The 26570-nt window shown below is 48.7% G+C and overlaps 3 protein-coding genes across 20 annotated transcripts in view; 2 read left to right on the top strand and 1 right to left on the bottom strand.

Annotated features, from left to right (window-relative positions):
- ppfia1 (PTPRF interacting protein alpha 1) overlaps nucleotides 1-6981 on the top strand; it is a 58658-nt gene extending 51677 nt beyond the window's left edge. For 8 of the 14 annotated variants that reach the window (XM_076989176.1, XM_076989145.1, XM_076989147.1 and 5 more), the window contains 6 exons: nucleotides 61-236; nucleotides 670-767; nucleotides 2054-2229; nucleotides 2677-2745; nucleotides 4513-4678; nucleotides 5565-6981. In XM_076989176.1, the coding sequence (XP_076845291.1) occupies nucleotides 61-236; nucleotides 670-767; nucleotides 2054-2229; nucleotides 2677-2745; nucleotides 4513-4678; nucleotides 5565-5626 (747 nt within the window). In that variant the 3' untranslated portion in view covers nucleotides 5627-6981. Of the gene's footprint in view, nucleotides 1-60; nucleotides 237-669; nucleotides 768-2053; nucleotides 2230-2676; nucleotides 2746-4512; nucleotides 4679-5069; nucleotides 5141-5542 lie in introns of all 14 variants that reach the window. The other 6 variants (XM_076989143.1, XM_076989169.1, XM_076989151.1 and 3 more) reach the window with 3 other exon arrangements.
- A 666-nt stretch (nucleotides 6982-7647) lies between these two features.
- Nucleotides 7648-22192, top strand: cttn (cortactin). Of its 4 annotated transcripts, none has more exons than XM_076989126.1 (17): nucleotides 7648-7806; nucleotides 8619-8702; nucleotides 8893-8966; nucleotides 9524-9653; nucleotides 10999-11109; nucleotides 11233-11287; nucleotides 12308-12418; nucleotides 12765-12875; nucleotides 13397-13507; nucleotides 15102-15212; nucleotides 16485-16540; nucleotides 16667-16736; nucleotides 16879-17024; nucleotides 19551-19616; nucleotides 20081-20213; nucleotides 20761-20829; nucleotides 20929-22192. In XM_076989126.1, the coding sequence occupies exons 2-17, from the start codon at nucleotides 8619-8621 to the stop codon at nucleotides 21063-21065; spliced, it is 1575 nt and encodes a 524-aa protein (XP_076845241.1). In that variant the 5' UTR covers nucleotides 7648-7806; the 3' UTR covers nucleotides 21066-22192. The 4 variants fall into 4 exon arrangements, with proteins under 4 accessions (XP_076845241.1, XP_076845240.1, XP_076845244.1 ...); XM_076989125.1 differs by having other exon boundaries at nucleotides 16879-17090; XM_076989129.1 differs by lacking the exon at nucleotides 12308-12418 and having other exon boundaries at nucleotides 16879-17090.
- Nucleotides 22193-22355: 163 nt separating this feature from the next.
- Nucleotides 22356-26570, bottom strand: part of LOC143490607 (SH3 and multiple ankyrin repeat domains protein 2-like) — a 203531-nt gene continuing 199316 nt past the window's right edge. For both annotated transcript variants that reach the window (XM_076989141.1, XM_076989140.1), the window contains exon 23: nucleotides 22356-26312. In XM_076989141.1, coding sequence (XP_076845256.1) covers nucleotides 25793-26312 — 520 coding nt within the window. In that variant the 3' untranslated portion in view covers nucleotides 22356-25792. The remainder of the gene's footprint in view (nucleotides 26313-26570) is intronic.

Genomic DNA, 26570 nt, shown 5'->3' with positions numbered 1-26570 from the left:
TCAAAACTTTTGTTCCTGCCTCAACAACAAACGCATGACGCACACGTGTGTTGCATGTAGACTCTGGCCTACGGCGACATGAACCACGAGTGGATTGGTAACGAGTGGCTGCCCAGTCTGGGCCTGCCCCAGTACCGCAGCTACTTCATGGAGTCTCTGGTGGACGCACGCATGCTGGACCACCTCACCAAGAAGGACCTCAGAGGGCAGCTCAAGATGGTGGACAGCTTCCACAGGTAGAATGTGCTAGGACGCTGGAACTCACCTCAGCACTGACCAGTTGGACTATTTCTTCATTTCACTGGCCTTAGAATCTCTGTGCGGTGTCCTGAAGATACTCCTCCATCTACTGTGATCTGTTCAGTAGGCAGTGATTATAGTTGATATTGTTAAAGCTGCACATTGAGAGGAGGATGAACTTTACTTGGAAATTACGAGTCTGATTGGTTGTTTTCATTCAGGCATGGTGGATTGCAAATGTGATTAGGAAGACTAGGTGGATTTTCTGTCTTGTATGCCATTAACACGACATGGTGACAAACTACCATTGAGAACAAATGGTTATTAAGACAAATAACGGGGCTTCATACCTATCTAGAATTACACTGCAGTGATGTGTGGTTTTCTCCTGTTGTTTGTAATGTGCTTGTGCCCCCCCCACCTCTACAGGAATAGCTTCCAGTGCGGCGTGATGTGTTTGAGGCGTCTCAACTATGACCGTAAGGAGCTGGAGAGGCGGCGTGAGGAAGCCCAGCTTGAGGTCAGAGGTCAGTATGCCACCTCCTCCTCTCACAAGGCCAGTCTCATGCCTGTCAGTCCATTCCCACGGTGCCACCATGTATGCTGGCATATTACCCAGAGTGCAGCTGGGTGAGTGTGATCAGGGCGTACACCGAATCCTGGCATTGGGGTCAGCCTCTGAAGGCTGTATACATGTAACTGCTCTTTAACAAATCATAAAATATCCTCATTCATTCATCATGTTCTGAAAAGGAACATTTAATTAATTTTTTGTTTAACAATTCAGTTCAGTAACAATTAACCCTTCACGGCTTCATTTCGCCTGCCTTCATGCCCCTAATAAAAATGGACAGATGTCAAACAAACTGACATTCTTACAGTCTGTAGGTGTCAGGGTCACCTGCTCTTACACGCTTTGCACACACCGCTTCTGAAATGCACAAAACATTTGGAAGCTCGGGCGATTTAGTCAGCCACAGTAAAGCTAGCTTTCACTGCTGCATTATTTTTGACTGTAGCTTTTGTGATCGTGTCCTGCTGCGATCGCAGCCTACGACAATTTGATAGTTTTCATGGAGGCTAAATCTAGCATTCTGAGCTCCGTCTTTGGTGTCAAAATACCAACAAATATTGAACTGCTTTACCACAGACACTGCTTCAGAACACAAAAGATGTAAAGACACAGCTGGAAACCTGGAAACACAAAAATGTATTCGCTTTCCCATATTTCAATAAAGTGCCTTCCATCAGTTTTGGGTTTTGTTGGATAACTTGCATGGTTTAATGTTGCTGTGGAAACACTGCAGTCTAGTGGCAGGATGCAGAATGGAGTCACTTTTATGGGTCACAAAAATCAACAAGCATTGTGGGAGATGTAGTTTATGTACAGTTTTACGGTGTATGCATTAAAGTAGCATATACATATATTTGAAGACATCCATATGCCTTTTAAGCTATTGCGGACCACATAAAATGTGGTGACAGGCGGTGTGGGTCCTTAAGTTTGACCCATGCTGTAGGATGTAGTAGAACACGTGTGTTTCTGTAGGATGTAGTGGAACACGTGTGTTTCTGTAGGATGTAGTGGAACACGCGTGTTTCTGTAGGACGTAGTGGAACACGCGTGTTTCTGTAGGACGTAGTGGAACACGCGTGTTTCTGTAGGACGTAGCGGAACACGCGTGTTTCTGTAGGACGTAGCGGAACACGCGTGTTTCTGTAGGACGTAGCGGAACACGCGTGCTTCTGTAGGACGTAGCGGAACACGCGTGCTTCTGTAGGACGTAGCGGAACATGGGTGTTTCTGTGACAGATGTTCTGGTGTGGAGCAACGAGCGTCTGATGAAGTGGGTGCAGTCCATGGGCCTGAAGGAGTACGCTAGCAACCTGGAGGAGAGCGGCGTGCACGGGGCTTTGCTCGCACTGGACCACACGTTTGACCACAACGCACTGGCACTGCTGCTGCAAATACCCACACAGAACACCCAGGTGAGGCTACGGCGTGTGTGTGTGTGTGGGCATGGGCGTGTGTGTGGGCGTGTGAGTGTGTGAAATCAGTACAGCTGTCAGCATGGGAGGTTGGGATTTTTTAATTGCCAAATGACTGGACAGATGTAAATTTTTGTTAGCAGACAGTGCTAAAGATTCTCAGTTGGAATAAAAAAAAAACCAGGCCAGTTTGTCTCTGGGGGAGGAGGGGGACGACCTTAAATCTGTGAATGTCCACAGCATAAGGGTTTAGCAAACAGAATTTGCCAGGAAGTAATGTTTTCAGAGTGTTTTCTTACACTCAATAACAGCCAATAACAGTTCTATGGCAATCTGTATGGTCAGTATTTTAGTATAAAATGACAAAATATGTGTGATTTGTAATGCAGTCAGATGTGCTGTAATGGGGTTTAAAGAGCTGAATCTTCATGCCCTGATGATCTGTAGGCAAGAGCAGCACTGGAGAGGGAATACAACAACCTGCTGGCTATGGCAACAGAGAGAAAACTGGAGGAGGTCAGTTCACATTCTCACTCTCTCACACTCACTCTCTCACACTCACACTCAAACTCACTCTTGAACTCTCTCACACTCACTCTCTCACACTCACTTTCTCACACTCAAACTGAGTCTTGCTCTCGAACTCACTCTCGCACTCGAACTCACTCTCGCACTCGAACTCACTCTCGCACTCGAACTCACTCTCGCACTCGAACTCACTCTCGCACTCGAACTCACTCTCACACTCACTCTCTCGCACACTTACTCTCTCGAACTCACTCTCGCACTCGAACTCACTCTCGCACTCGAACTCACTCTCGCACTCGAACTCACTCTCGCACTCGAACTCACTCTCGCACTCGAACTCTCTCACACTCTCTCTCGCACACTTACTCTCTCGAACTCACTCTCGCACTCAAACTCACTCACACTCAAACTCACTCTCACACTCACTCTCTCACTCACTCTCTTGGACTCACACTCACTCTCTCACACTCACTCTCTTGGACTCACACTCACTCTCTCACACTCACTCTCACCCTCACTCTCCCACTCATTTTCTCACCCTCACTCTCTCACTCACTTTCTCACATACTCACTCTCACACTTGAAATCACTTTCTCATCCTCGCACACTCTCATCCTCGCACACTCTCATCCTCGAACTCTCTCATCCTCGAACTCTCTCATCCTCGAACTCTCTCATCCTCGAACTCACTCATCCTCGAACTCACTCATCCTCGAACTCACTCATCCTCGAACTCACTCATCCTCGAACTCACTCATCCTCGAACTCACTCATCCTCGAACTCACTCATACTCGAACTCACTCATACTCGAACTCACTCATACTCGAACTCACTCATACTCGAACTCACTCATACTCGAACTCACTCATACTCGAACTCACTCATACTCGAACTCACTCACTCTCGAACTCACTCACTCTCGAACTCTCTCACTCTCGAACTCTCTCACTCTCGAACTCTCACTCTCGAACTCGCTCTCTCGAACTCGCTCTCTCGAACTCGCTCTCTCGAACTCGCTCTCTCGAACTCGCTCTCTCACCTTCGCACTCTCACCTTCGCACTCTCACCTTCGCACTCTCACCTTCGCACTCTCACACCCTCACTCACTCTCTCACACTCAAATTCTCTCACATTCACTCTCACTCAAACATGTGTTGTGAAAAGCGCTATACAAATAAACTTTGATTTGATTTGACTCAAACTCACTCTCACACTCACTCTCCACTCACTCTCACACTCACTCACTCTCCACTCACTGACACACACTCACTCTCACTCACCCTCGCACTCTCACTCACTCACCCTCGCACTCACTCACACACTCTCTCACACACTCTCTCTCACTCACTTTCTCACACTCTCACTTTCTCACACTCTCACTTTCTCACTCTCTCACTTTCTCGCACTCACTCACCCTTGCACTCACTCACCCTTGCACTCACTCACCCTCGCACTCACTCACCCTCGCACTCACTCACCCTCGCACTCACTCACCCTCGCACTCACTCTCAAACTCTCACAATCTCTCTCACACTCACTCTCTCACACTCACTCTCTCTCACACTCACTCTCTCGCACACTCAGTCCAAGTAATGGACTTTTTTCCATACTTAACACTTCCGACCCCTTTTATAAGATAAGAAAATAAGTAATAAGTAAGCATGAAGTCTAAGAAATTAAACAATCCCCTGGTGGACTTATTTGTGACTTATGATGTAGTTGTGAAGATTTCACTGTCCCCTCCTGCCATCCAGGACGATGACAAGAATTTCCGACGAGCCCCTTCCTGGAGGAAGAAGTTCCGTCCTAAAGACGTGCGTGGCTTCGGGGCCAGCTCGGCCGACACGCTGCCAGCCAGCTTCAGGGTGACCAGCTCCTCCACCTCCCCCGCCATGCAGCCAAAGAAGCACCAGCTGGACGGTACGCACCAACGGGTCCGACAGCACCCCACCAAGCCCCACCATACCCCAGCAGCCCTGCACTAAACCCCAGCTGCTCTGCAGCAAACCCCAGCAATGCCTGCCCCTGTGCATGCAGCAGGGGCTGTGGAACCACCACCATTTCTGTTGCCTTAATTGCCGTTTTCTGGATATAGTAGGACACCAGTGGCAGGATATGGGGGTTTGTGGGAGGTTTCTGCATCAGTGTGATGGTATAATGAGGTTTGAGTATTACTACTAAAGAGTGTCATCTGCACGTGTGTCTAACACTATGGCTTATGTGTGTTTTGCACTGTGTTGAGATGGTGGTGGGTGGGGGGTGGTGTGGCTGTGGCACTAACGCTGGCCTGGTGCATGTGTGCCTGCTGTAGGAGGTGTGAGTAGCGTACAGAGGTTGGACTCTGCTGCTGTCAGGACCTACTCATGCTAACACAACTCCAGGGTGAGTGTCCGCTCCCTATCAGACGTGTGGTGGTAAGGCCTGACTAACTCTGCTCCCTGGATACAATGAAACATAATGTAACTAATGCACTGAGGAACTAATATTCCGCCAGTGTCGCCAGTATACGTACTTTGTGTCTCATCACGCTAACCTTTTGATGGTCAAAATATGATGTTTCTGTGTTCCTGACAGTAATGTTTTCTCCTCTTCTCTTTCACATGTATACGCACCTCCTGCCTCCTTACCCATGATTCACTGGGCCATCTCTGCTTTTATCACTATGGCTGTTCTACATATCTCTCTCTCTCTCTCTCTCTCTCTCTCTCTCTCTCTACCTCCACCTCTCTCTCCACCTTGTCTTCTCTTGCACTCATATTCCTTTCTTCCCCTCCCCTTTCTTAGTTTATTCCCATTATCTCTATAGGCAGTGTCTCTGACAGCGAGATGCCCTCTTCAGACTGGGAGTTAAATGAACAAGGACTTTGAGATCTTTCCGTGTGGAAGATTATGGAAAAAACATCTGCCCAGTACCTTTGAAGACATATTTCAAATATATTAATTATTCTATTTATGTAAACCAATGGGACATTTCATTTATATAGTTATGTTTCTGTATCGTTATTTTCTTCCCTTTCCTCCTGTCGTTATGTTTAACTCTATCAGATGTAACTGAATGTATTACAAGTCTGAGGTTTGTACATTTAGATCTCCAGGCATATCTAATCTTTTTATAATCCTCATCTTGTAGTTGTCCATATCTACTTTGGTTCATTTTGTTTGTGATGAGAAAATCTAAGCTTAAGTGACATTTGTGTGATTTTAACTTAATTTTGTCGCCCCTGTTGGTTCTTAAGCATTTCGGTGTTGATTGTAAGATGAATGCAGTTGTATTATGTGAATATTGGAGCTGGTGTGAAACTTTTTTTCTATGGACTGTAAGACGTTGCTGATGGATAGGGCTTGACCCTGGTGCTGACCCTGGGCTTGACCCTGGCGCCTGGGCTTGACCCTGGCGCCTGGGCTTGACCCTGGCGCCTGGGCTTGACCCTGGCGCTGACCCTGGGTTTGACCCTGGTGCTGACCCTGGGCTTGACCCTGGCAGGGTCATGCGCTCATGACGTTTATTTCCTCCTTTTTTGTCTTTTCACCCCTGATACCAAAACTAGAACTCTGATAAGCCATACGCAGTAGCCATGACGACGGCTGCTTTCGGATGCATCTTTCAGCACACGTTACCGTGGATACCAGATTTCTCTGGTGCTCCCTGTCTGCTGAAACTTCATTCCTTCCTCCTGCACGTGAGACACGCACGAACAGTGACCTGTGGGAAAGGGTGTGTGCGCGTGCGTGTGTGTGCGTCCGTGCGTGTGTGTAGGTGTGTGTGTGTGTGCGTGCGCGTGTGTGTGTCTGCCTGTTCTCCTCTGGACCAACCCCACTGTGGCCTAAGCTCCACCTGCAGCGTCCGGGAGTGGCGCGATTTTACCCCTCTGACTAAACCCTTCAAGTTATTAAGCCTTATCTTCATCCATTTGTGGTATTTATTCTTTGTATTCCCTCGTGTGATTTCAGTTTAAGCGTATGTTTTCTTTCTTGAGTCATATCAAGACATTAAGGCTGGACTGTGTTGTCATTGAGACAGCACCCCTCTTTGTCGTATGATTTGAGTTGATTTTAGTTGACTCTGCACAACTCCAATCATGTCCTTTCTTCCCTGCATTTGCTGACTCATTTTAAAAATCTTATCTTGTAACAGAAATTCTGTACAGTCTGAGTACTTATGAACTATTTTTTATCACAGTATTATTTATTGCTTCCTTTCAATAAAAAAATACTGAAACTTATTTTCCACTGCCAATAAAAAGACTAAGTCTTTGCGTTAAAAGTGTTGCTGTCTGTTCTTTTGTCCTCACTTGGTTATTTTAGACTTTTCTTGTACAGGAAATCTACTGCCATTCATTGTAAATCAGACTGATTTATGACGAGGGCTCATCTTACAGTACAGTGTTTAATCCTCATCCTCATATGATTTATATAAGGAAGTAGTAGGTCTTGTGGTGTTATCACATGAGTTTTGACGGCCTGATCTTGGAGTGAAGAGACGCTACAGAAGATCTTGGGAGTGCTTCATCTGTGGTGTATGAATGTGCTTCTCTGACTTCAGTGGTGCGTAATGGGTCTGTAGATGTTATTATCCTGGACATCTCACTTTTAAAGGACATGAACTGCATCATGGCAGTGATCTAAAACATTTCATGGATTGTGTAGTTATATTAAACCTCAATGCCCAGTTCCATTTGTCCGTTTGCATTTTGTTTTTTATTTTTTATTTTTTTTTTACATCACACAACCTGCAATTTTTGTGTTACTGTGGAAAAAAATGATGTATAGGCCTACTCCTGTACATTCAGTCAAAGGCAGTTTAAACATGTTGTTAAAGGTAGTGTGGCAATGGCACTTCTCCTTTTTGGGCCCAGGTGGAGCTGGCGGACCGAAAACAGGAAGTGGGAGAGAGGGAGAGCCGGAAGAGTGGAGGAGTGGAAGAGAGGAGGAGAGGAAGAGAGGAATATTTCAGCAGGGTCCAGCGGTTCTGAACGCTGACTAACATTCAACACGACCTGAATTCCTGCCCTGAAGTTGAAGCGGTGTTGGAGACATCGGTGGAAACCGTAAGTGAACAGGAGGACGTGGCGGAGAAGGGCTGGGTGGAGAAGGTGGAGAGGGTGGAGAACCACGACGACCTGCACCAGGAAACATCTACGATACTGGCGCTGTGTGTCAACCACGTCTTTTACTGGCGCCGTGTTCTCGGTGTCTCCCGTTAAAAGTCTCAGTATTATCGTCTACGTGTGAACGTACATTTGTGATTTGTGCGGTGTGTCTGGCGCAGTCGAGACATTACTGGCGCTAATATTTCATGTGTGAATCATAAATATATATTAGGTGTTTAAACATGATAAACGGTTAGTTGGCTCGTCGTGCTTGTAAATCACGATTTTCCCTTACAGTCGTCTGTAGTTGCGTTCATGTGACAGAGGTAGGTTCATTCACATTGGAGAATTGTAGATTTATGAAAACCCGACTAATTTAACAATAATATAATATAACATAGTTCGTCATGAAAATGAAGATGTTCATCGTGTGTTTGCTCGTGGTTCTGCGTTATATAAAATTCACAGGTTTCGGCGGCATGTCGCCACTGTAGGCCTTGCACACTCGTATGAAGTAGTTGGGTGTGGTTTAGTTGAGGATAACTCAAACTACCAACACAACACCGTCCTGAGATCAGCTGAAGAGGGACACCCCCCACAACCCTGTCAGAGGGTCACGGCTCCTGAAGGGCTGCCCCGTGTTCAGAGAGCACAGTGCCACATCCACACACACACATACACACCCCCACCCCTCCCTGCCGAGTCCAAGCCCCGAGTCCGCTTCCTGTAGTGGAAATATTTAATATGTAATATTTTTTTATTCCTGTCAGATGTGGAAAGCAGCGAGTGGCCGTTCGGTCAGCGTTACTGTTGACGAAGGTGCCGATGACTGGGAGACTGATCCTGACTTTGAGGTGAGGCACCGTCGCCTCTTTTCAAACTTTTGCAGTAATTTGTGCTGAACCTCCACCGCCTTTCTCCTGTTCCTTTTTAGCGTCTGAACTCTTGGTTCCTCTTGGCTAAAAACCCTGCTGTCTTATTACCTCAGACGTGCATGTTGAATGTCGCCTCACCCTTATATCTGTCTCTGTCTGCTACGTGCAGAACGATGTCACCGAGAAGGAGCAGAGATGGGGAGCAAAAACGGTGGAAGGTTCAGGCCACCAGGAGCACATCAAGTGAGTGTAGCTGAAGTCGTGGCCCAGAGAATGAAAGGAGGTCTCTGTGTCTGACCTGGTATTTCTATATGGCACCTAATTTGGTTCAGCATAGTCTAGCTGTATTAATCAGAAAAGTTCTCAACCTGTAAGACACGAGAGTGTGTTACATAAGCATGCTTGGTTTGGGCGAAAGGTATGGTTTGTGGGTGTGGAATTGAAAAGAGGCCACCAGACCTTAGTGGCCAAGTCTGGTGGAAGTTACCAAGAACTAACCCAGAAGTCAGTGCCACTATCAACCCTGTCAAAGCAAGGCTTGAGATGGTTGAGGTGTTCTCCGCTGCAGCCGGTCGGTTTCAAATCACAGCTGTGCTATATGCTGCACTCCCTAACAAAGCAGCTGGATGTGTTTCCAGTTACAGAAATGCCACTTCAGTGTGCAGTCGGCATTTCCTTACTCGGCAGAAGCAGGTGTTGCATTACTCACACAGGCTGCTGCAATGTTTTTGGAGAGTGTTGGATGTTGTCTGTGAGCTCTCCTGAAGACCCTGCTCACTCTCCACTGTGTTGTTGTCCAGCATTCACAAGCTGCGTGAGAAGGTCTCACTGGAGCACAGTGACCTGAAGCAGCGTGAGCTGGACGACATGCCTCAGGCCTCGCACGGCTACGGGGGCAAGTTTGGCGTGCAGCAGGACCGCATGGACAAGGTAGAACACCCCGCTCTCCTTCAACTCTCCCCTCCACTCCTCGTCTCTCTCATCCATCCATCTCTCTGTCCCACTCTTTCTCTCACTCTCTCGCCCTCTTTCCTTATTCCTGTCTTCTCTTGCCCAGTGTGCAGAGCTCTTCTTGTTGTTGTGGGCTTCGTATCTCACCCTTGTGATCACCACAGGAGAAGTTCAGCGATGGTGTGGTTTCCATTGCTGTGAACACAGTTGCATACTCTCACTCCCACTGGCTGTGGTACAGTGAAAGAGATCCATATCAACTAATCAATGCACGAGTTAAAAATGTCCCGGGCATTTATGGCTAAACCCAGGGCTCTGTAGATCAATGGCGAGATCAACAGCTAGTCTCAGCCGTGACTAACAGGCAGACACACACTCCCTCTCACAATGACATGAGCCCAAGCTGCCTTACAAATCGAACTCTGTCAAACATACTGCGGTTGTTTGTTTGAGTGACGGCTCACAACTCTCTGTTCTTCAAGTGAACAAGCCCAAGGAGTATGTGGAACACGTACGTGCACACGTTCGTATGTGCACACCCCCCCACAGAGAGGCACGGGCCTTTGGCGAGGTGGGGCTGTTGGACACGACCCGGGCCACAGCGCGGCCTGCTGGTGCCACGTTCTCTGTGTGGTGCTGCTCTCTCCACCAGGGTTCTGGATCTGTTCCCTGTCGTTTAACTGCCAGAGTGAGAGAGGGGGAGGGAATGAAAAGAAGACATGGGGCTGATGTGGCCGCAGTTACACACACACACACACACACACACACACACACACACACACAGGGTTGCAGCAGTGGCTACGTCTCCTGCACACAATGATCAAAATACCAGGCATTAACTGTGTAATACCCCCCTCCTCCTCACCACACACACACTTAATGTTAATAGCCCTGTGTCGCCCATGAAGTATCCGGACTCGCTACATAGTAGGAAGAGGAAATTTGAAGCAGCAGTGTGTGTCCAACGGCACACTTATACTTTTTAAACGTCCTCAGTATGGCGGCTCGGTGCGTTTCAGGTCCATTTTAAACCCTTCCTTTCTCCCTCTGTGTATTTTGTGTAGTGCACTTTTTGTATCTTTTAATGATTTTGAGAGAGAGATCTCAAATTTCGATAGATTTTTCACATATCACAAATATAATTGACCACAACTTGGCTTTGATAACAAATTTTGCTTCTTTCTTTTTTTTGTGTTAGTTACACGAGAGTAATGTAAATTAGGATTATGACCACAAGTTGGGTAAACAAAACCTGACCTCCCTCCATGCTGTTCCTTTAACTCTTCCTCCTCTCTCTGTCCCCGTCTCCTTGACCTCCCTCTAGTCTGCTGTGGGCCACGACTATCAGAGTAAACTGTCCAAGCACTGCTCACAGACGGACACTTCCCAGGGCTTCGGGGGGAAGTTTGGCGTTCAGTCTGACCGCGTGGACCAGGTATGGACCGTGTTGTACCGGCCCTGCAGCAAAACGCCGCACCGTTTGCCTACACCACCGTGTGGTGGAGCTCGCTGAGGTGGCACTGGTGAGAGTGACATGGCCTTGTTTGTTTGTTCGCAGTCGGCTGTAGGGTTTGAGTACGCTGGGAAGACGGAGAAGCACGCCTCACAGAAAGGTGAAATTCCCCCTGCCCCACCACCATGCCCAAACTGCCCTGCTAGTGACATCCGAGGTCTGCCTTCACCAAAGAATCAGTGCCCACATCTGTCTGCTCTGCTTTCGTCAGTGCTATTTCCTGTCTCTCCCTGCTGAACCGTGCGCAGTAATTAGTCCTCTCCGTACTGGGAGCACTTTTGTTATAGTGGCCAGTTCCTCTGTACTGTAACTCGCACTGAGACACGAAGGCAAATATTTATCATGCTTGGCAGACACGCACAACGTTAATGTGTCCCCGCGTCCGTCTCCCAGTGTGACCGGACAGTTTAAACGAGGCTGCATTTGGTCTTCATAAGCTTGTTCTGCAGGGTGCTGAGCAGGACTGGTTCAGCCCAGTCGAGGCTGCGGAGGCTGAACAAGGTTTCAACAGCTCCTGTCCCTGAAACACAGCCTCCACAGCTCACCACAGAGCTCCTGCCGAGTGGGGGCTGATGGGGCAGTTGTGGGGGAATTTGGGGGCAGTTGGCCATTTGCTGTGCAGATTTGCTGCCTTGCTACAGTCATAATCGCAAAGGCCAAATGTCACATGATCTGTCCCAGCTACACAGATAACTGATTACAAAGAAATTAATTAATAATTATTAGAAATAATTAGGCTCCATTGGAAATAGTGTTGATTATTTGCACTTTTTAACTATCCGCCATTATTCTGTTGATGATTTCCTTTATGACTGGGTGATGGCTGACTATAGTACAGTATGCTTAGATCACTGCGGAGGCTGGTGTGTGCAGTGATCACGCCCCTGAGTCAAGCCCCTCCCTCTCCGGGGGGTAGACCCCAGATATGTGCTGCTCCTGATCATGCTTGCTTCTGTTCTCTGCTCTGCGTGATGTCTGTTGCCTTTTTTTTTTTCCTCCACAAATCCATCCGTGCATCCATCCATCAATCCACCCACCCACCTACCTCCACGCTCCACCCCCTGCTCCGCCCACCCTGTGCTTGGCTGCTTCGTACCGCCCCCGTGCCCTCCCACCATAGACTACGCCACTGGGTTCGGGGGCCGCTATGGGGTGCAGGCGGACCGTGTGGACCAGAGTGCTGTAGGCTTTGATTACCAGGGCAAAATCGACAAACACGAATCCCAGAAAGGTGTGTTGCCTGCCCGCCCTGCTCCTAAACCTCTACCCCTCTCGCACACATCCACCAGCACCTGACCGATGCTACACGCTGGGTGCCAGGCTAGTCAAACATCCGCTTTGTCATTTTGATATTTGTCCGCCACTTTAAAAAGCTGTTCTGGCCTGAAGGTTTATGTAAATAATTAGTTTGATTATGTTATTCTTACTCAAAAGAACATATTTATCATCTTTATTTGACCCACATTGCTTAATTGTGAGCTGCTGTGTGCAGTGTATTGAACAGAATTTTAAACTTGTTCTCTCCCTCTCTCTCCTGTACCTGTTTGCCTTGTGCTGCCCTCTGCTGGCCACTCCAGACTACGCCAAGGGTTTTGGTGGCAAGTTTGGTGTGGAGACTGATAAAGTGGATAAGAGTGCGGTAGGCTTTGAGTATCAGGGGAAGACGGAGAAGCACGAATCGCAGAAAGGTAGCGTCTCCTTCACCTTCCTGAACGAGTTGTGTTCCCACAGCTGGTTATGATCAACTGGGTTACTTCTACACTTCATTCTGCATCCAGGCACCTTTATTCCAGTGTCAGGACGAGGTTCTTCTGTTGTATCATCTACTGTACACTGTAACTGCAGGCTTGTGCTATTAAACCTGAATTGCTTGCGGCTTTCCAAATCACTATAATCTCTACTGTGACATTCTGTGCCCGAATGATCTCAGTGTTGTCTCTCCAGTTGGTAAATAAGTATTCGGTCTTCCACGTTGCCGTTATGGTGAGAAGGCCCAGACATTATGGTCACGTTGGTTCTAAATGGGGAGCAGGTTTTGTGTCTGTGTTTCTTTAACGGTCAACATATGGCTCTTCTGTACTGCTATGAGTTCAGCAGTGTGTCATGAGGTGCATTGTGGTGCAGTTTCAGTTCTCAGCACCCACTAATGAAAGTCGGTGTGTGTGTGTGTGTGTGTGTGTGTGACTGCATGTGTGTGCGCGCGTGACAGACTATGTGAAGGGTTTTGGAGGGAAGTTCGGTGTGCAGACAGACCGCCAGGACAAATCTGCAGTTGGCTGGGACCATCAAGAGAAAGTCCAGCTTCATGAGTCTCAGAAAGGTAACACACACACACACACACACACTTTTTCTTTTCTCAGGTTAAAGATGAACGTCATGGGGATGTGAAAAAACTGCTTTTGTTTTTTTCCCTTTATCTGTGAGTTTTGCTATTTCCAAGGTTTATGCATTTATAGGTCTGATTGCAACTGTGTAGTAGTATAAATGTTTCTCTGTCCATTTGCTGATGTGTCTTTGTCCCACATTGCTTGAATGTGAGCTTCCATGTGCAGAGTTTGTGGAGGTGAGTGGGGTGGGTGTGTGGAGGTGAGTTTGTGGAGGTAGGGGGGGTGAGTGTGTGGAGGTGAGTTTGTGGAGGTAGGGGGGGTGAGTGTTTGTGGAGGTGAGGGGGTGGGTGTGTGGAGGTGAGTTTGTGGAGGTAGGGGGGGTGAGTGTTTGTGGAGGTGAGGGGGTGGGTGTGCGTGGAGGTGAGTTTGTGGAGGTAGGGGGGGTGGGTGTGTGGAGGTGAGTTTGTGGAGGTAGGGGGGGTGGGTGTGTGGAGGTGAGTTTGTGGAGGTAGGGGGGGTGGGTGTGTGGAGGTGAGTTTGTGGAGGTAGGGGGGGTGAGTGTTTGTGGAGGTGAGTGGGGTGGGTGTGTGGAGGTGAGTTTGTGGAGGTAGGGGGGGTGAGTGTTTGTGGAGGTAGGGGGGGTGGGTGTGCGTGGAGGTGAGTTTGTGGAGGTAGGGGGGGTGAGTGTTTGTGGAGGTGAGTGGGGTGGGTGTGCGTGGAGGTGAGTTTGTGGAGGTAGGGGGGGTGAGTGTTTGTGGAGGTGAGTGGGGTGGGTGTGCGTGGAGGTGAGTTTGTGGAGGTAGGGGGGGTGAGTGTTTGTGGAGGTGAGGGGGTGGGTGTGCGTGGAGGTGAGTTTGTGGAGGTGAGTGGGGTGGGTGTGCGTGGAGGTGAGTTTGTGGAGGTAGGGGGGGTGAGTGTTTGTGGAGGTGAGTTTGTGGAGGTAGGGGGGGTGAGTGTTTGTGCAGGTGAGGGGGTGGGTGTACGTGGAGGTGAGTTTGTGGAGGTAGGCGGGGTGAGTGTTTGTGGAGGTGAGTGGGGTGGGTGTACGTGGAGGTGAGGGGGTGGGTGTGCGTGGAGGTGAGTTTGTGGAGGTAGGGGGGGTGGGTGTGCGTGGAGGTGAGTTTGTGGAGGTAGGGGGGGTGAGTGTTTGTGGAGGTGAGTGGGGTGGGTGTACGTGGAGGTGAGTTTGTGGAGGTAGGGGGGGTGAGTGTTTGTGGAGGTGAGTGGGGTGGGTGTGCGTGGAGGTGAGTTTGTGGAGGTAGGGGGGGGTGAGTGTTTGTGGAGGTGAGTGGGGTGGGTGTACGTGGAGGTGAGTTTGTGGAGGTAGGGGGGGTGAGTGTTTGTGGAGGTGAGGGGGTGGGTGTGCGTGGAGGTGAGTTTGTGGAGGTAGGGGGGGTGAGTGTTTGTGGAGGTGAGTGGGGTGGGGTGGGGGAGTGTTGTCTTAAGCTGCTCCGGTAGCGACGTCCTAGTGGAGAAGTGCTTTTTTGTCTCGTGTAAATTGTGCGTGTCTTGTCTGGGTCGTCACATTGTGTGTACGTGTGTTCGTAAGTGTGTGTGTGTGTCTCTGTGTGGACTCTCTCTCCACAGACTACAAGCGTGGGTTTGGCGGGAAGTATGGGGTGGAGGTGGACAAGCAGGACAAGTGTGCTCTGGGCTTTGACCACAGAGACAGCCTGGCCAAGCATGAGTCTCAACAAGGCACCGTCTCCGCCCCCTTCACACCCATTCCCCTTTCCCCGCCTCCCACAGACACACCCACCTCTTTGCCCTGCCCTCCCTGGCGCACCAGCTACACCCAGCCCTTCCGTCTGCTCCCATGTGGCCGTCTGACCCTGTGATGGCCGTACTGACCCTCTGTGGTGTCCGGCCGCCCCGACACCAGCGTCCAGAGGCACAGGCTTGTGATCCGGTCATGATGTCCGGATGCCTGCCCACATGTGCTCTGAATACCTCCCACTTAAACTTGTCACGCGCTTCTACGACACACATTCCTTGAAACAGCTTCACACTGGCTTCAGCTGTTCAATTCTGGGAGGTAAACCATTGAAGGAGAAGCCGGCTACTCGGCTGTCTGTTGATTTGTATTACCAGTATTCCCAGATTGTCCTCTTAGTACAGATCTTTCAAAGTCAGTCAAATTTATTTATATAGCACTTTTTACAACACATGTCACAAAGCAGCTTTACAATCGTATGGGTCCAGATCCCTAATGAGCAAGCCAGATGCGACAGTGGCAAGGAGAAACTCCCTATGATGGTGGGGATTAGGAAGAAACCTCGGGAGGACCAAGACTCAAAAGGGAACCCATACTCTATTGGGCGGCCCGTTAGCACAAGTCCGTATTATAAGTAGTTCTATAGTTATAGTTCCCCAGCCAAGTAGTCACAGTCCCTTCAGTGTAAATGGTGAGCCTCAGGTAGGAACTAGCATCAGCACGTCCTCCTGCGGCAATGGCACATCCAACCCTGGCATCAGAACATCCACCGTGCCATTCTGGATGCTGCTGGGAGTATCTGTATCCCCCTGCCCACCCCATTCCTGATTTGAATTTTCCGCTTGGTGTCCAGCCCCCACTCTGTTGATCTGTGTGTTTGCTTTTGATTTGATTGTGTCTTGTGCCAGATCTCCTGAAGCACCCTAAGCATTCTCTGGCTTGCAGGCCTTGTACAGGCCACTGTTCTCTGTTTGCATGCCCCTCCCCCTACTCAACCGTGGCCATGTGGCTCCTCCCACCCTTCCTCCACCGCCAGAGTGGCGGCACCGGCCGTGAGACGCAGCCCTCTGTCCCCGCCCCCTCTCCTCCCCTCCGTCTGTGATTGGCTGTCTTTCTTCGACAGGATTGCACGGGCTGCCGCTCAGCATGGCTCCCCCATCTTTCGTGTCCTCAGAAGAACCCTTAGCCCCGCCCACTCTGCTGAATATTCATTAATTCGTTTGTTCATTCGTTTTTTTTCCTGCCTCTTCCCCTAGATTATTCTAAAGGGTTCGGAGGGAAGTATGGCGTGCAGAAAGACCGAATGGACAAGGTATATGGTCTGCATCCCACACCTGCAGCACACCTGCTGAATGCCTTGGGCTGGGCTGGGCTAGGCTAGGTTAGGTTAGGTTAGGTTGCAGAAGTCATGCTGTGTGTTTGTTTTTCACCCCTTCAGTGTGCTGGAACATTCGAAGAAGTCGAGAAGCCTCGTGCTGCTTATCAGAAGACCAGGCCGGTAGAGGCAGGTGAGGGATCTCAAATCTCTGCTACCGAAGGATGCACGTGGTTTCCGTTTTACTGTCTGTGACATGCGTATGCTCACCCGCCATGATAGAAGAGAGCCCATTTTTGTGTGTGTGTGTGTGTGTGTGTGGCGCATGCGCTCAGGTTCCAGTGGAACGAGCAGTATTAAGGCTCGTTTCGAGAACCTTGCCAAGGAAAAGGAGGAAGAGGACAAGAAGCAGGTGCAGGAAGAGCGGGCAAGGCGGCTGGCCAAGGAGAAGCAGGAGGAAGAGGATGACCGCAGGAGCGAGGTGGGGGAGGAAGAGCATGACCGCAGGAGCGAGGTGGGGGAGGAAGAGGATGACCGCAGGAGCGAGGTGGGGGAGGGAGAGCATGACCGCAGGAGCGAGGTGGGGGAGGGAGAGCATGTCCGCAGGAGCGAGGTGGGGGAGGGAGAGCATGTCCGCAGGAGCGAGGTGGGGGAGGGAGAGCATGTCCGCAGGAGCGAGGTGGGGGAGGGAGAGCATGTCCGCAGGAGCGAGGTGGGGGAGGGAGAGCATGTCCGCAGGAGCGAGGTGGGGGAGGGAGAGCATGTCCGCAGGAGCGAGGTGGGGGAGGGAGAGCATGTCCGCAGGAGCGAGGTGGGGGAGGGAGAGCATGTCCGCAGGAGCGAGGTGGGGGAGGGAGAGCATGTCCGCAGGAGCGAGGTGGGGGAGGGAGAGCATGTCCGCAGGAGCGAGGTGGGGGAGGGAGAGCATGTCCGCAGGAGCGAGGTGGGGGAGGGAGAGCATGTCCGCAGGAGCGAGGTGGGGGAGGGAGAGCATGTCCGCAGGAGCGAGGTGGGGGAGGGAGAGCATGTCCGCAGGAGCGAGGTGGGGGAGGGAGAGCATGACCGCAGGAGCGAGGTGGGGGAGGGAGAGCATGACCGCAGGAGCGAGGTGGGGGAGGGAGAGCATGACCGCAGGAGCGAGGTGGGGGAGGGAGAGCATGACCGCAGGAGCGAGGTGGGGGAGGGAGAGCATGTCCGCAGGAGCGAGGTGGGGGAGGGAGAGCATGTCCGCAGGAGCGAGGTGGGGGAGGGAGAGCATGACCGCAGGAGCGAGGTGGGGGAGGGAGAGCATGACCGCAGGAGCGAGGTGGGGGAGGGAGAGCATGACCGCAGGAGCGAGGTGGGGGGGGGGGGGGAGAGGATGACCGCAGGAGCGAGGTGGGGGAGGGAGAGGATGACCGCAGGAGCGAGGTGGGGGAGGGAGAGGATGACCGCAGGAGCGAGGTGGGGGAGGGAGAGCATGACCGCAGGAGTGAGGTGGGGGAGGGACGTCTGTCTGGCTCCGTTTGTGACTTTGTGTCCGAGTCAAGAAGGGGGGGGATGGTTGTGAAATGTACAAAAACGCGGCCTGCTTACTTTGTGTGTACCTGATCAACTGTACCTACTCATTCATCATTTCAGGGTTAATCAGTTGGGAACTGCAAGATGTTTATCACAAGATTCCATAGAAATTAGCTTACACATTTCTGTTGTGAACCACCTTCTGGTGACGTGCATCTTAATCAAAATGTTGTAAATTAACCAAATCTTTGGTGTCCAAATGTTTTCTTTCCTTTTATTCTTGAGCTATAAATATGTTGATGTATATATACATCACTTGGTATTGTGCTGAACTCCTCAGACTTACCTCAGGTTGTATTGAGTTGTTTCTGATACCACGACTGTTGGGCTTATCTATAAACAAGGGTTGAGTGTCACGAGTCTAAAATAGCACTCATTCTCTCCTCCTTCATGTTTATCCTTTTTTATTGATAACAGCATCAGTGGCAGAAACCACATGAAATTTCTTTGAGATTATGTGACATCTCTGCATGGCATCAGGTCAATGTTTGATGATCTCAGTTTTACAAAATGCTAATTAGTAGGCAAAGTGTCCTTTGTACGTTAGCGGAGTTGAACCTCTAAAGAAGCACAATTACGATTCCAGACATTTCTGATTGTATTGAGGACAAGTGGGAATACTGTAAAGTTAATGTTGTCTGGACCTATGGTTTATTATCCAGTACTATCTAAGCAGGGAGACGGAGGTGTTTGCTAGCCCGGGGAGACGGAGGTGTTTGCTAGGGACCAGCTCAGTTCAGCGTTTAGACCTAAACTGTAGAATCGCCACTGTGGTGATAAGATGATATGCCTGCACAAATGTGGCTGATGTCTTCAACTGCAGCGCTGCAGATTACAGGACAAGCATACAGGATGAGCAGAACCTCCTGATTCTTCTGTTACTTTTGAACTCCTACTGAGCATGAAGCACCAGATTGTAATATATTTTTTCTTGATTGTGATATCAAGTCTCATAGATTGTTATTGTAGCTGTGTGTAACAGCTTCACATGACTGAATCAGCGTTGGCTCTTTTGTGTTTGGAGTGGAATAAAGTTTCAAGACGGATGAAGGTCAGTGAAGTCTTGGTTTGGTTGAGATGAGCGTAGTGTAGGCTCTGTTCAGCGGGTCTTCACTCATACTTTGTGGGATTTGGAGAGTCAGACATTTTTGCCCAAGCTACCATAGTGGTTATCAGTAGTACAGGAAATAACCACTACACCCACCGAACCAGAAATCACGCTTCATACAGGTTACAACTTTTTAGAACAACACGAACAAAACAAGTCCAACAGGTCGTGTGAGTGTGTGTGCGCATGCATGTATGGTTGTGTTTGTGTGTGTGTGTGTGTGTGTGTGTGTGTGTGTGTGTGTGTGTGTGTGTGTGTGTGTGTGTGTGTGTGTGTGTGTGTTTATGCGTGTGTGTGTTCCACCTTGCATGTCTAATCATGTAATCCCTGGTTCTTCAGGAGAACGCCAAAGCTCGTGTTCCCTCCCCTCAGCCCAGCCCCGTCTCCAAGGCTCCAGGTTGCCAGGTAACATGTCTTTAGTCTACCAGAGACCCCTCACTTGAACTACTGCAGGCCACACAACGTGTCTAGTCATGATACTTCTATGACTACTTGTGAATATAAAATAGAAACATATTAAAACTACAGAAGTGGTCCCGGTAGCCCGATAGGTTTGTTCTGCATTTTTTTGTTCTAAGTCACCTGACTTGGCACGAAGACCTTGTTAATTGTCTTAACAGTTAAATTAGATTTGTTACAGCAGGAAAACACGTGCTGATGGTATGGGCTTATGAAACACTGTCCTGATGCTTGAGACTACTTTTCCCCTGTGCTTTTCTAAGTGAAATACTGCCCTCTGGTGTTAATCATGGGGAACAGTCTTTGTGTTTCAGTCTTTTAAGAATGTGTCAGATGGTCTTGCATACATAATGCTTGCTTAGTCAAATTGCCACCTCTCTCCATCTGTGTGTCGGGACCCTGACCTTTAGAAAACGGAGGCGGAGACTGAGAACTTGTATGAGGTGGAGGACACTGAACCCACATACGAACAGCCCTCCGAGGAGAACCTCTACCAGAACCAGAACCTGGAGCCGGAAGTGGAGGACCGTTACCAAGCCGCTGGTACCACCACCACCCGGCCCTTTACACCACCGACCCCTTCAGACCACACGCTGTAGTTCACACGCCAGCTCTGTTTTGTCAGCTGTAGTGGGCAGTTTCCCCCTCCTAAAGATTGGTGTCTGTAGCCACTACACAGGGAATTTGCATGCTATGTTCATACAGCCATTTCAGCTTCAAAAGATGTCTTACTGAATTACAGCGTTTTTTGGCCATTTCAACCATTTGTATTTATTGCAGCTCATTACAGAATCACTCCTGTAATCAGGCTTAACCCTTCAGTGTGGTTATTGAGTGTAATCAGGCTTAACCCTTCAGTGTGGTTATTGAGTGTAATCAGGCTTAACCCTTCAGTGTGGTTATTGAGTGTAATCAGGCTTAACCCTTCAGTGTGGTTATTGAGTGTAATCAGGCTTAACCCTTCAGTGTGGTTATTGAGGCTCGTTGTGTAGTAAAAGACATGAACTGGAAAGCATCTTTGAAAGCCGGCACATGAGCCATGCTGTGTGTGTGTGTGTGTGTGTGTGTGTGTGTGTGTGTGTGTGTGTAGATTCTCAGTCCTATGAGTATGGGGAAGATCTCGGGGTGACGGCGGTAGCCCTTTATGATTATCAGGCTGGTGAGTAGTGTGATTATATGCACACGCATGCGTGAGCGTGCACATACACACACACACACACACACACAATCATCACTTATGTTTATATTATGTTTACAGCTGGTGATGACGAAATCTCGTTCGATCCTGATGACATCATCACCAACATTGAAATGATTGACGAGGGCTGGTGGAGAGGTGTGTGCAGGGGGGCCTACGGACTCTTCCCGGCCAATTACGTTGAGGTGCGGCAGTAAGGCCGCCCCCTGGCTTCCACACCCACCTCCCTGGAGGAGAGGGGTCTCCTTGCTCGTCTTCATCCCTTCATTTCTCCATCTTCCCTCCCACTAATTTCATCTTTCATGGAGCTTCTGAAGTGTTCTTCATTCTCAGGTCTTTCTCCCCACCCCTTCCAGAAAGGGCAGGACCACTGCTTCTGTATCACTAGTCCTGCTCAGAGAGGAAGAACCTCCTTTATCTTTGTCATATCGTTATCATATCATTCATTCATATCAGAACATATTTAGTCTACAAGCGTGTGTCCACTGTCCACATGTCTCTAATCATAAGAGACCTTTCTGTGTTTGGATCTTTCGATGGTTTTGATGGAAATCTTGGCTTTTAATTTTTTCTTTGGCGGTGACTCTGACCCGAGTGAAGATACTTTGACCGTTTTGCGGTAGCAACACTAATCTGTGTAAATTCGTAGCTAGAAATGGATTCTGTCCATGAATACATAAAAAAGCAAACAAAAGCGAGTGTCACCTTTTACCTCGGTGCAGTCGTCCTGGCGCCCTCTGCAGGCCACAGGCGTGAACCTCTCCCTGCTGCTCCCGGGTGTGTGCAGAAAGAGAATATTGTTTTTATGATTGAAGAGATTTATATTTAGTCTGAGAAGCAGCACTTGGACTCCTGTCGTAAAGTGTAGAAAAGATCTCTATTGGTGTCCCCGCCATGCAAGGCTGTCCCCATGTTTGGTCTTGGTCCCCGATGCTGTCCACATGTCCTCACTGTGAACTATGGATTATGGGACGCCGGGCCATTGTACCCTGTTCGTTGTGACCAATGTAACATGAGAGAACCTGAATGTCCATCGGGTGGGATTCCAGACACCTTCACTTTGGTGTCCTAATATATACGTATAGCTTCATTTGATCAAGTGACCAAGGGTAGTCCCATTGTGGTGTGGTGGGATGCTAATTCAGTAGTGATGCATCTAGTGTGTAGCACAGGCTAATCACGTCTTCATGGGTTGGGTTTTTTTTTTTTATTATATAAAAGTGACCTTTTTGATTCATATTTTTATCTGTATTTTGCTTAAATCTCATTACATGCTTTTTTTTGTAAGAATTTCAATTAATAAAACATGGATAGTTGAAATGAACAGTTGGGAAATGTCTTCATTTCAGTAAGTTTAGAATGAAAGACGTTCTCCATTGCCATCATCTGTAGCGAGTTCACTTGTGTTCACAACTAACCAGGAGAGGGCGCTGATGTACATATGCTACAGTTATAAGACATCAGTGAATACTCACATAGTAGGTCAGTAATGTTATATTTATTTATTAGTCAGTTTTGGTTGCCATACAATAATTATTGAGGATTTTGGGGGGTGAGTGCAGTTACAAGAACTACTCTTTTCATTTCAGTGATTCTAAACAAGAGGATCTGGATAGCACGACATTATAGCAACATAAACACAGGCTTTACATAAGAGTGAGAGAAGGATTAATATATATGAATACAAAAAAATGAAACGGTTTAATAAATCAATAGAAGCTTTAAAAGGGAGAACGGGTTAGTCATTGTGCTAGGGTTTGGGCAGGTCTGGGGTTTGAGCTCATTCCAGAGCACAAACAGAGCCACAGGGTGTAGACACCTGCGCGCTCTTCCCTAACTACTACTTAAACCTACATTTCCACACAGAAATTAGTAACTTAGTGATATGTTGCTCCATAAGCTCTTCACATAATCATTTTAAATACCTTTATATAAATTTACACTGTAAATGTCTGGACAGGCCAGTCACTAGGGTGTGGCCTGAGAATCATGTATACATTTACAGTGTGTGACGTTTTTGGTCAGATATACACACATTTAACAGAAACTGAGCTGTAATTTTCTAAAGAAAATTACATGTCAGATGCAGATTAGATCTGTGTCCTGTTCTTTCTTGCAAACTTCCTTCACAGCAGTTAACTGATAACTATTTAGATTTAAAAAATCACAGGGTTCAGGATGTGTGATAGATTTTGAACTTGAAATTCACAAAAAAATAATAAATCCATAAAGTGTAAATATTGCTTCTTAAGGTACCTCATCTAATAAATTCACTTATATCATTTAAATACTTTTAAAACATTTGGCAAACCACACTTTAGGTGACCTTGTTTCAGTCAGTAGCTTTATAAAATCCATATAATTCTATATAAATCATGAAAAATACTGTGCTTTTTGCTTTCATGCTCTGCTATTTTAAAATAATCTCTATTTAAAAAGGGTTGACCCGAAGCAGCGTAACGTGGTTGGGTCCTCGTTCCCAGAGGGCCTGTACATCTCCCTTTCCCAGCAAAGAACTATCTAGAATAAATCTCTAATAAACCATTCACACAACACAGCTGGGGAGGCGGGTCAGGTGAGCGCTCACAGTCAATGAGAAGAAAATCATAAAGTCTCCCACAATCCTCTAGTGGTGCTGAGAGTAACGGCACATAGAGGTCAGTTGTTAATGGACATTTAACTGCCGACGTGAAGTGACCTGTCTAATCGTACTGCTGAAACGTGGCTGGACCTCATAGTCAGGAGTTTTGTACTACTTTGTAAATTGTATGTCTGTCGATACATGTATCTTTTGAATACTTTTCTACGTTTAGTATCACACATCGTATCTCACATCTCACATGGTTCAAAGTATGCAAATATAAAACACCTCCCCATATGGGAATTTTGCACTCTTCATAATACCTGATGATGCCGGATCTGTGATCATCTGTGAAACAGCTTCTGAAACGCTGTTAGTGAGTCAAACCTGGATCAGACCAGCACTGGTGTGACCTCTGTTGTTAATGGCACCAGCTTCATGATCCAACATGAATCCAACATTTCCTGAACATCAACTTTCCTCATGCTAACCAAGACTCTGTATGAGAGATAGCTTCATCTTTACACTGCCAGCAGACTTTAAACTAATGCTGGCCAACACAGATTAGTGTCGTTGCCAACTCTCGATACAAGGACGTGATGAGATGCACAGTGACGTGTCTGCCGTACGGCTCTCCGACGTCTCCTTTGTGTCAGGTTCAAAATAGCAGCAGCCTTCATTCTTCTATCGGGCTTCACTGTTGCCACATGGCAACAGGTGGGGGAGAGGCGTCAGGAAGCGAGCCAGCGTCTCTTACACGCCAGTCTCCCCCCAGGTCTACAGCAGAAAATACTCTGTCCTTGCTACCACTACAACTGCTGTTCAAGAGTGTCCTAGGCATTAATGACTGGTCGTAAAGTCAGGGAAGCTGAATCCTTTACAAAATGACCTAATAACAGGGAAATGCTACACATGGGTTAAAAAAACTAAAATGGTTGACATGCCCGACTAAAAAGCTCAGAAAATGATTGTGATGTGATCACAGGGGACAGGAGGGAAGGGGGTAGTAGTGAGGGGTAGTAGTGAGGGGGTAGTAGTCAGGGGTAGTACGGAGGGGTAGTAGTGAGCGGTAGTAGTGAGGGGTAGTAGTGAGGGGGTAGTAGTGAGGGGTAGTACGGAGGGGTAGTAGTGAGCGGTAGTAGTGAGGCGGTAGTAGGGAGGGGTAGTAGTGAGCGGTAGTAGTGAGCGGTAGTAGTGAGGGGTAGTAGTGAGGGGTAGTAGTGAGCGGTAGTAGTGAGCGGTAGTAGGGAGGGGTAGTAGTGAGGGGTAGTAGGGAGGGGTAGTAGGGAGGGGTAGTAGTGAGCGGTAGTAGTGAGGGGTAGTAGTGAGCGGTAGTAGTGAGGGGGTAGTAGTGAGGGGTAGTAGTGAGGTGGTCAGGAGATAGAGATCCTGTAAGTGACAGACAGGAAAGGTGAAGTAAAGGACTGGCACTTGTTCATAGTTATTTTGAGCAGATAATGAGGTGAAATGAGCCTCCTGCTCGCCTACAGTCGTGAGGAAGACCAGGATGAATCGGACTTATTTCCTCTTCCAGCATTCCAAGATGCGGCAATCTGGCTGGCACACACACAAGACACACACACACACACACACACACACACACACACACACACACACACACACACTTACACACACACACACACACACACACATGCAATGCAGGAGGGGCTGCTACACTGGTACCCCTGTCCTGATGCGACAAGTTTAGAGTGGACATAGCTAACAACATAGCTAACAATGTGTTTGTGTGCTGTTGTGTAGGTAATGTGTGTGCTCGTGCGTGTTGGTCTGACTGCTTGACCAGAATGCCAACATTTTTGGCTAGGGTCTCACACACACCAGGAGTAAGAAGCAAAAAAGAAAGAAAAAAAAGTGATAATTCTTCTTTTTCCAAAGTGTGTTAGCTCTATACAGATGCTGCATCCATAAATAGGACATTTAAGTGAAGAAATATTTTTCTGAAGAAACTCTAGCAAAGATATAAAAGGAGCTCGGCTGCCCGGGCTGGTCAGGGTGACCCACACCAGGCGGTCGTAAAAAGTCCAAAGTCCAAAGCAGTGTGGGCAGTAGGAGCTTCACCTCACAAACTGGTGGTCTGTCTTGCTATGGACACAGGAGTGCAGAACCCTTGCACGCGTACATCTCTGGGACACGTTCAGTGCAGGAACCGCCTTCAGGTGGCCCCCTCGCCATGGGAACGGAACAGCGCAGCGAGACGGACTAGCGGGACAACCAGAGAGACCTGGCGGAGCGATCCTCCTGTCCTGGTCCTGCTGGGTTCGCACCCGGCCCGTAGAACGGAGGAGAGGGACGGATGGACGGAGCAGTTACTGGACCGCCCCCTTATCTGTCCAATAGAAGCTTGAGGGCCCTCTCTATGTTCATCCTGTGGCCCACGCGGGTCACTCCCAAGTCTATGAGGTCGTCCTTCTGCAGGCTGGGGAGGTGGGAGCCCTCGATCTCGTTGTCCATGAAGGCGGCCTTGTGTTCGCTCAGGTGGAGGCTCTCTAGCCAGTCGGCTACATCGTGCTTGGTCCACAGCGGGACGGATTTGCTGGCGAAGGGCTTGTGGGAGGCAGCCTGAAGGAGCGTGAGTGGAGACGGTGAACGGCTGCTAGCCGAGCCCAGGCTGAACCGCTGCTCTGGCCCACCCGGGGGTGGGGTCGGCAGGCTGAACACATCCGTCAGGGTGGGCGAGGAGGCAGAGCCAGGGAGCGAGGAGGCACGAATGGAGGCGGGGCCCGAGTCGGGTGGAGAGGAGATGGGGCTGGAGCCGTGCGGAGGAAGGCTGGTAGGAGGGGTGGACGGCATGTTAAACGTTACCGTGGTGGTCCGCTGGGTACCTGAGGCGGGAGTCACCTCCCTGAGGAATGTGAGAGAGAGAAATGTCATGTATGAGTTTAAAGATCTACTCATCCTCCAGCAGCTTATAAAGAGCCTTACTTTATCATTTATCATAAATAACCTTACTTTATCATTTATCATTTGTCTATCAGAACATATGAAATACCTGAAAAACATAGTTAATATAAGAATTTGCTGAAATCAAACTACATTTCTACACATTTTTTGACAATGTGAGAAGACTGTATGCCTATTTCCTGCATACAATATTGAAGCA

Source organism: Brachyhypopomus gauderio, chromosome 2 (genome assembly GCF_052324685.1).
Source record: "Brachyhypopomus gauderio isolate BG-103 chromosome 2, BGAUD_0.2, whole genome shotgun sequence".
Classification (NCBI taxonomy): Eukaryota; Metazoa; Chordata; class Actinopteri; order Gymnotiformes; family Hypopomidae; genus Brachyhypopomus; species Brachyhypopomus gauderio.
Note: the sequence above shows the minus strand (reverse complement) of the source record. Positions and strands in the feature narration are given on the sequence as shown.

Excerpts from the sequence above, each read along its gene's own strand:
- cttn (XM_076989125.1), top strand. The coding sequence starts at position 8,619 with ATGTGGAAAGCAGCGAGTGGCCGTTCGGTCAGCGTTACTGTTGACGAA. Across the intron at positions 8,967-9,523 it reads GGCCACCAGGAGCACATCAA|CATTCACAAGCTGCGTGAGA; the intron begins GTGAGTGTAGCT and ends GTTGTTGTCCAG. Across the intron at positions 16,737-16,878 it reads GACCAGGCCGGTAGAGGCAG|GTTCCAGTGGAACGAGCAGT; the intron begins GTGAGGGATCTC and ends GCATGCGCTCAG.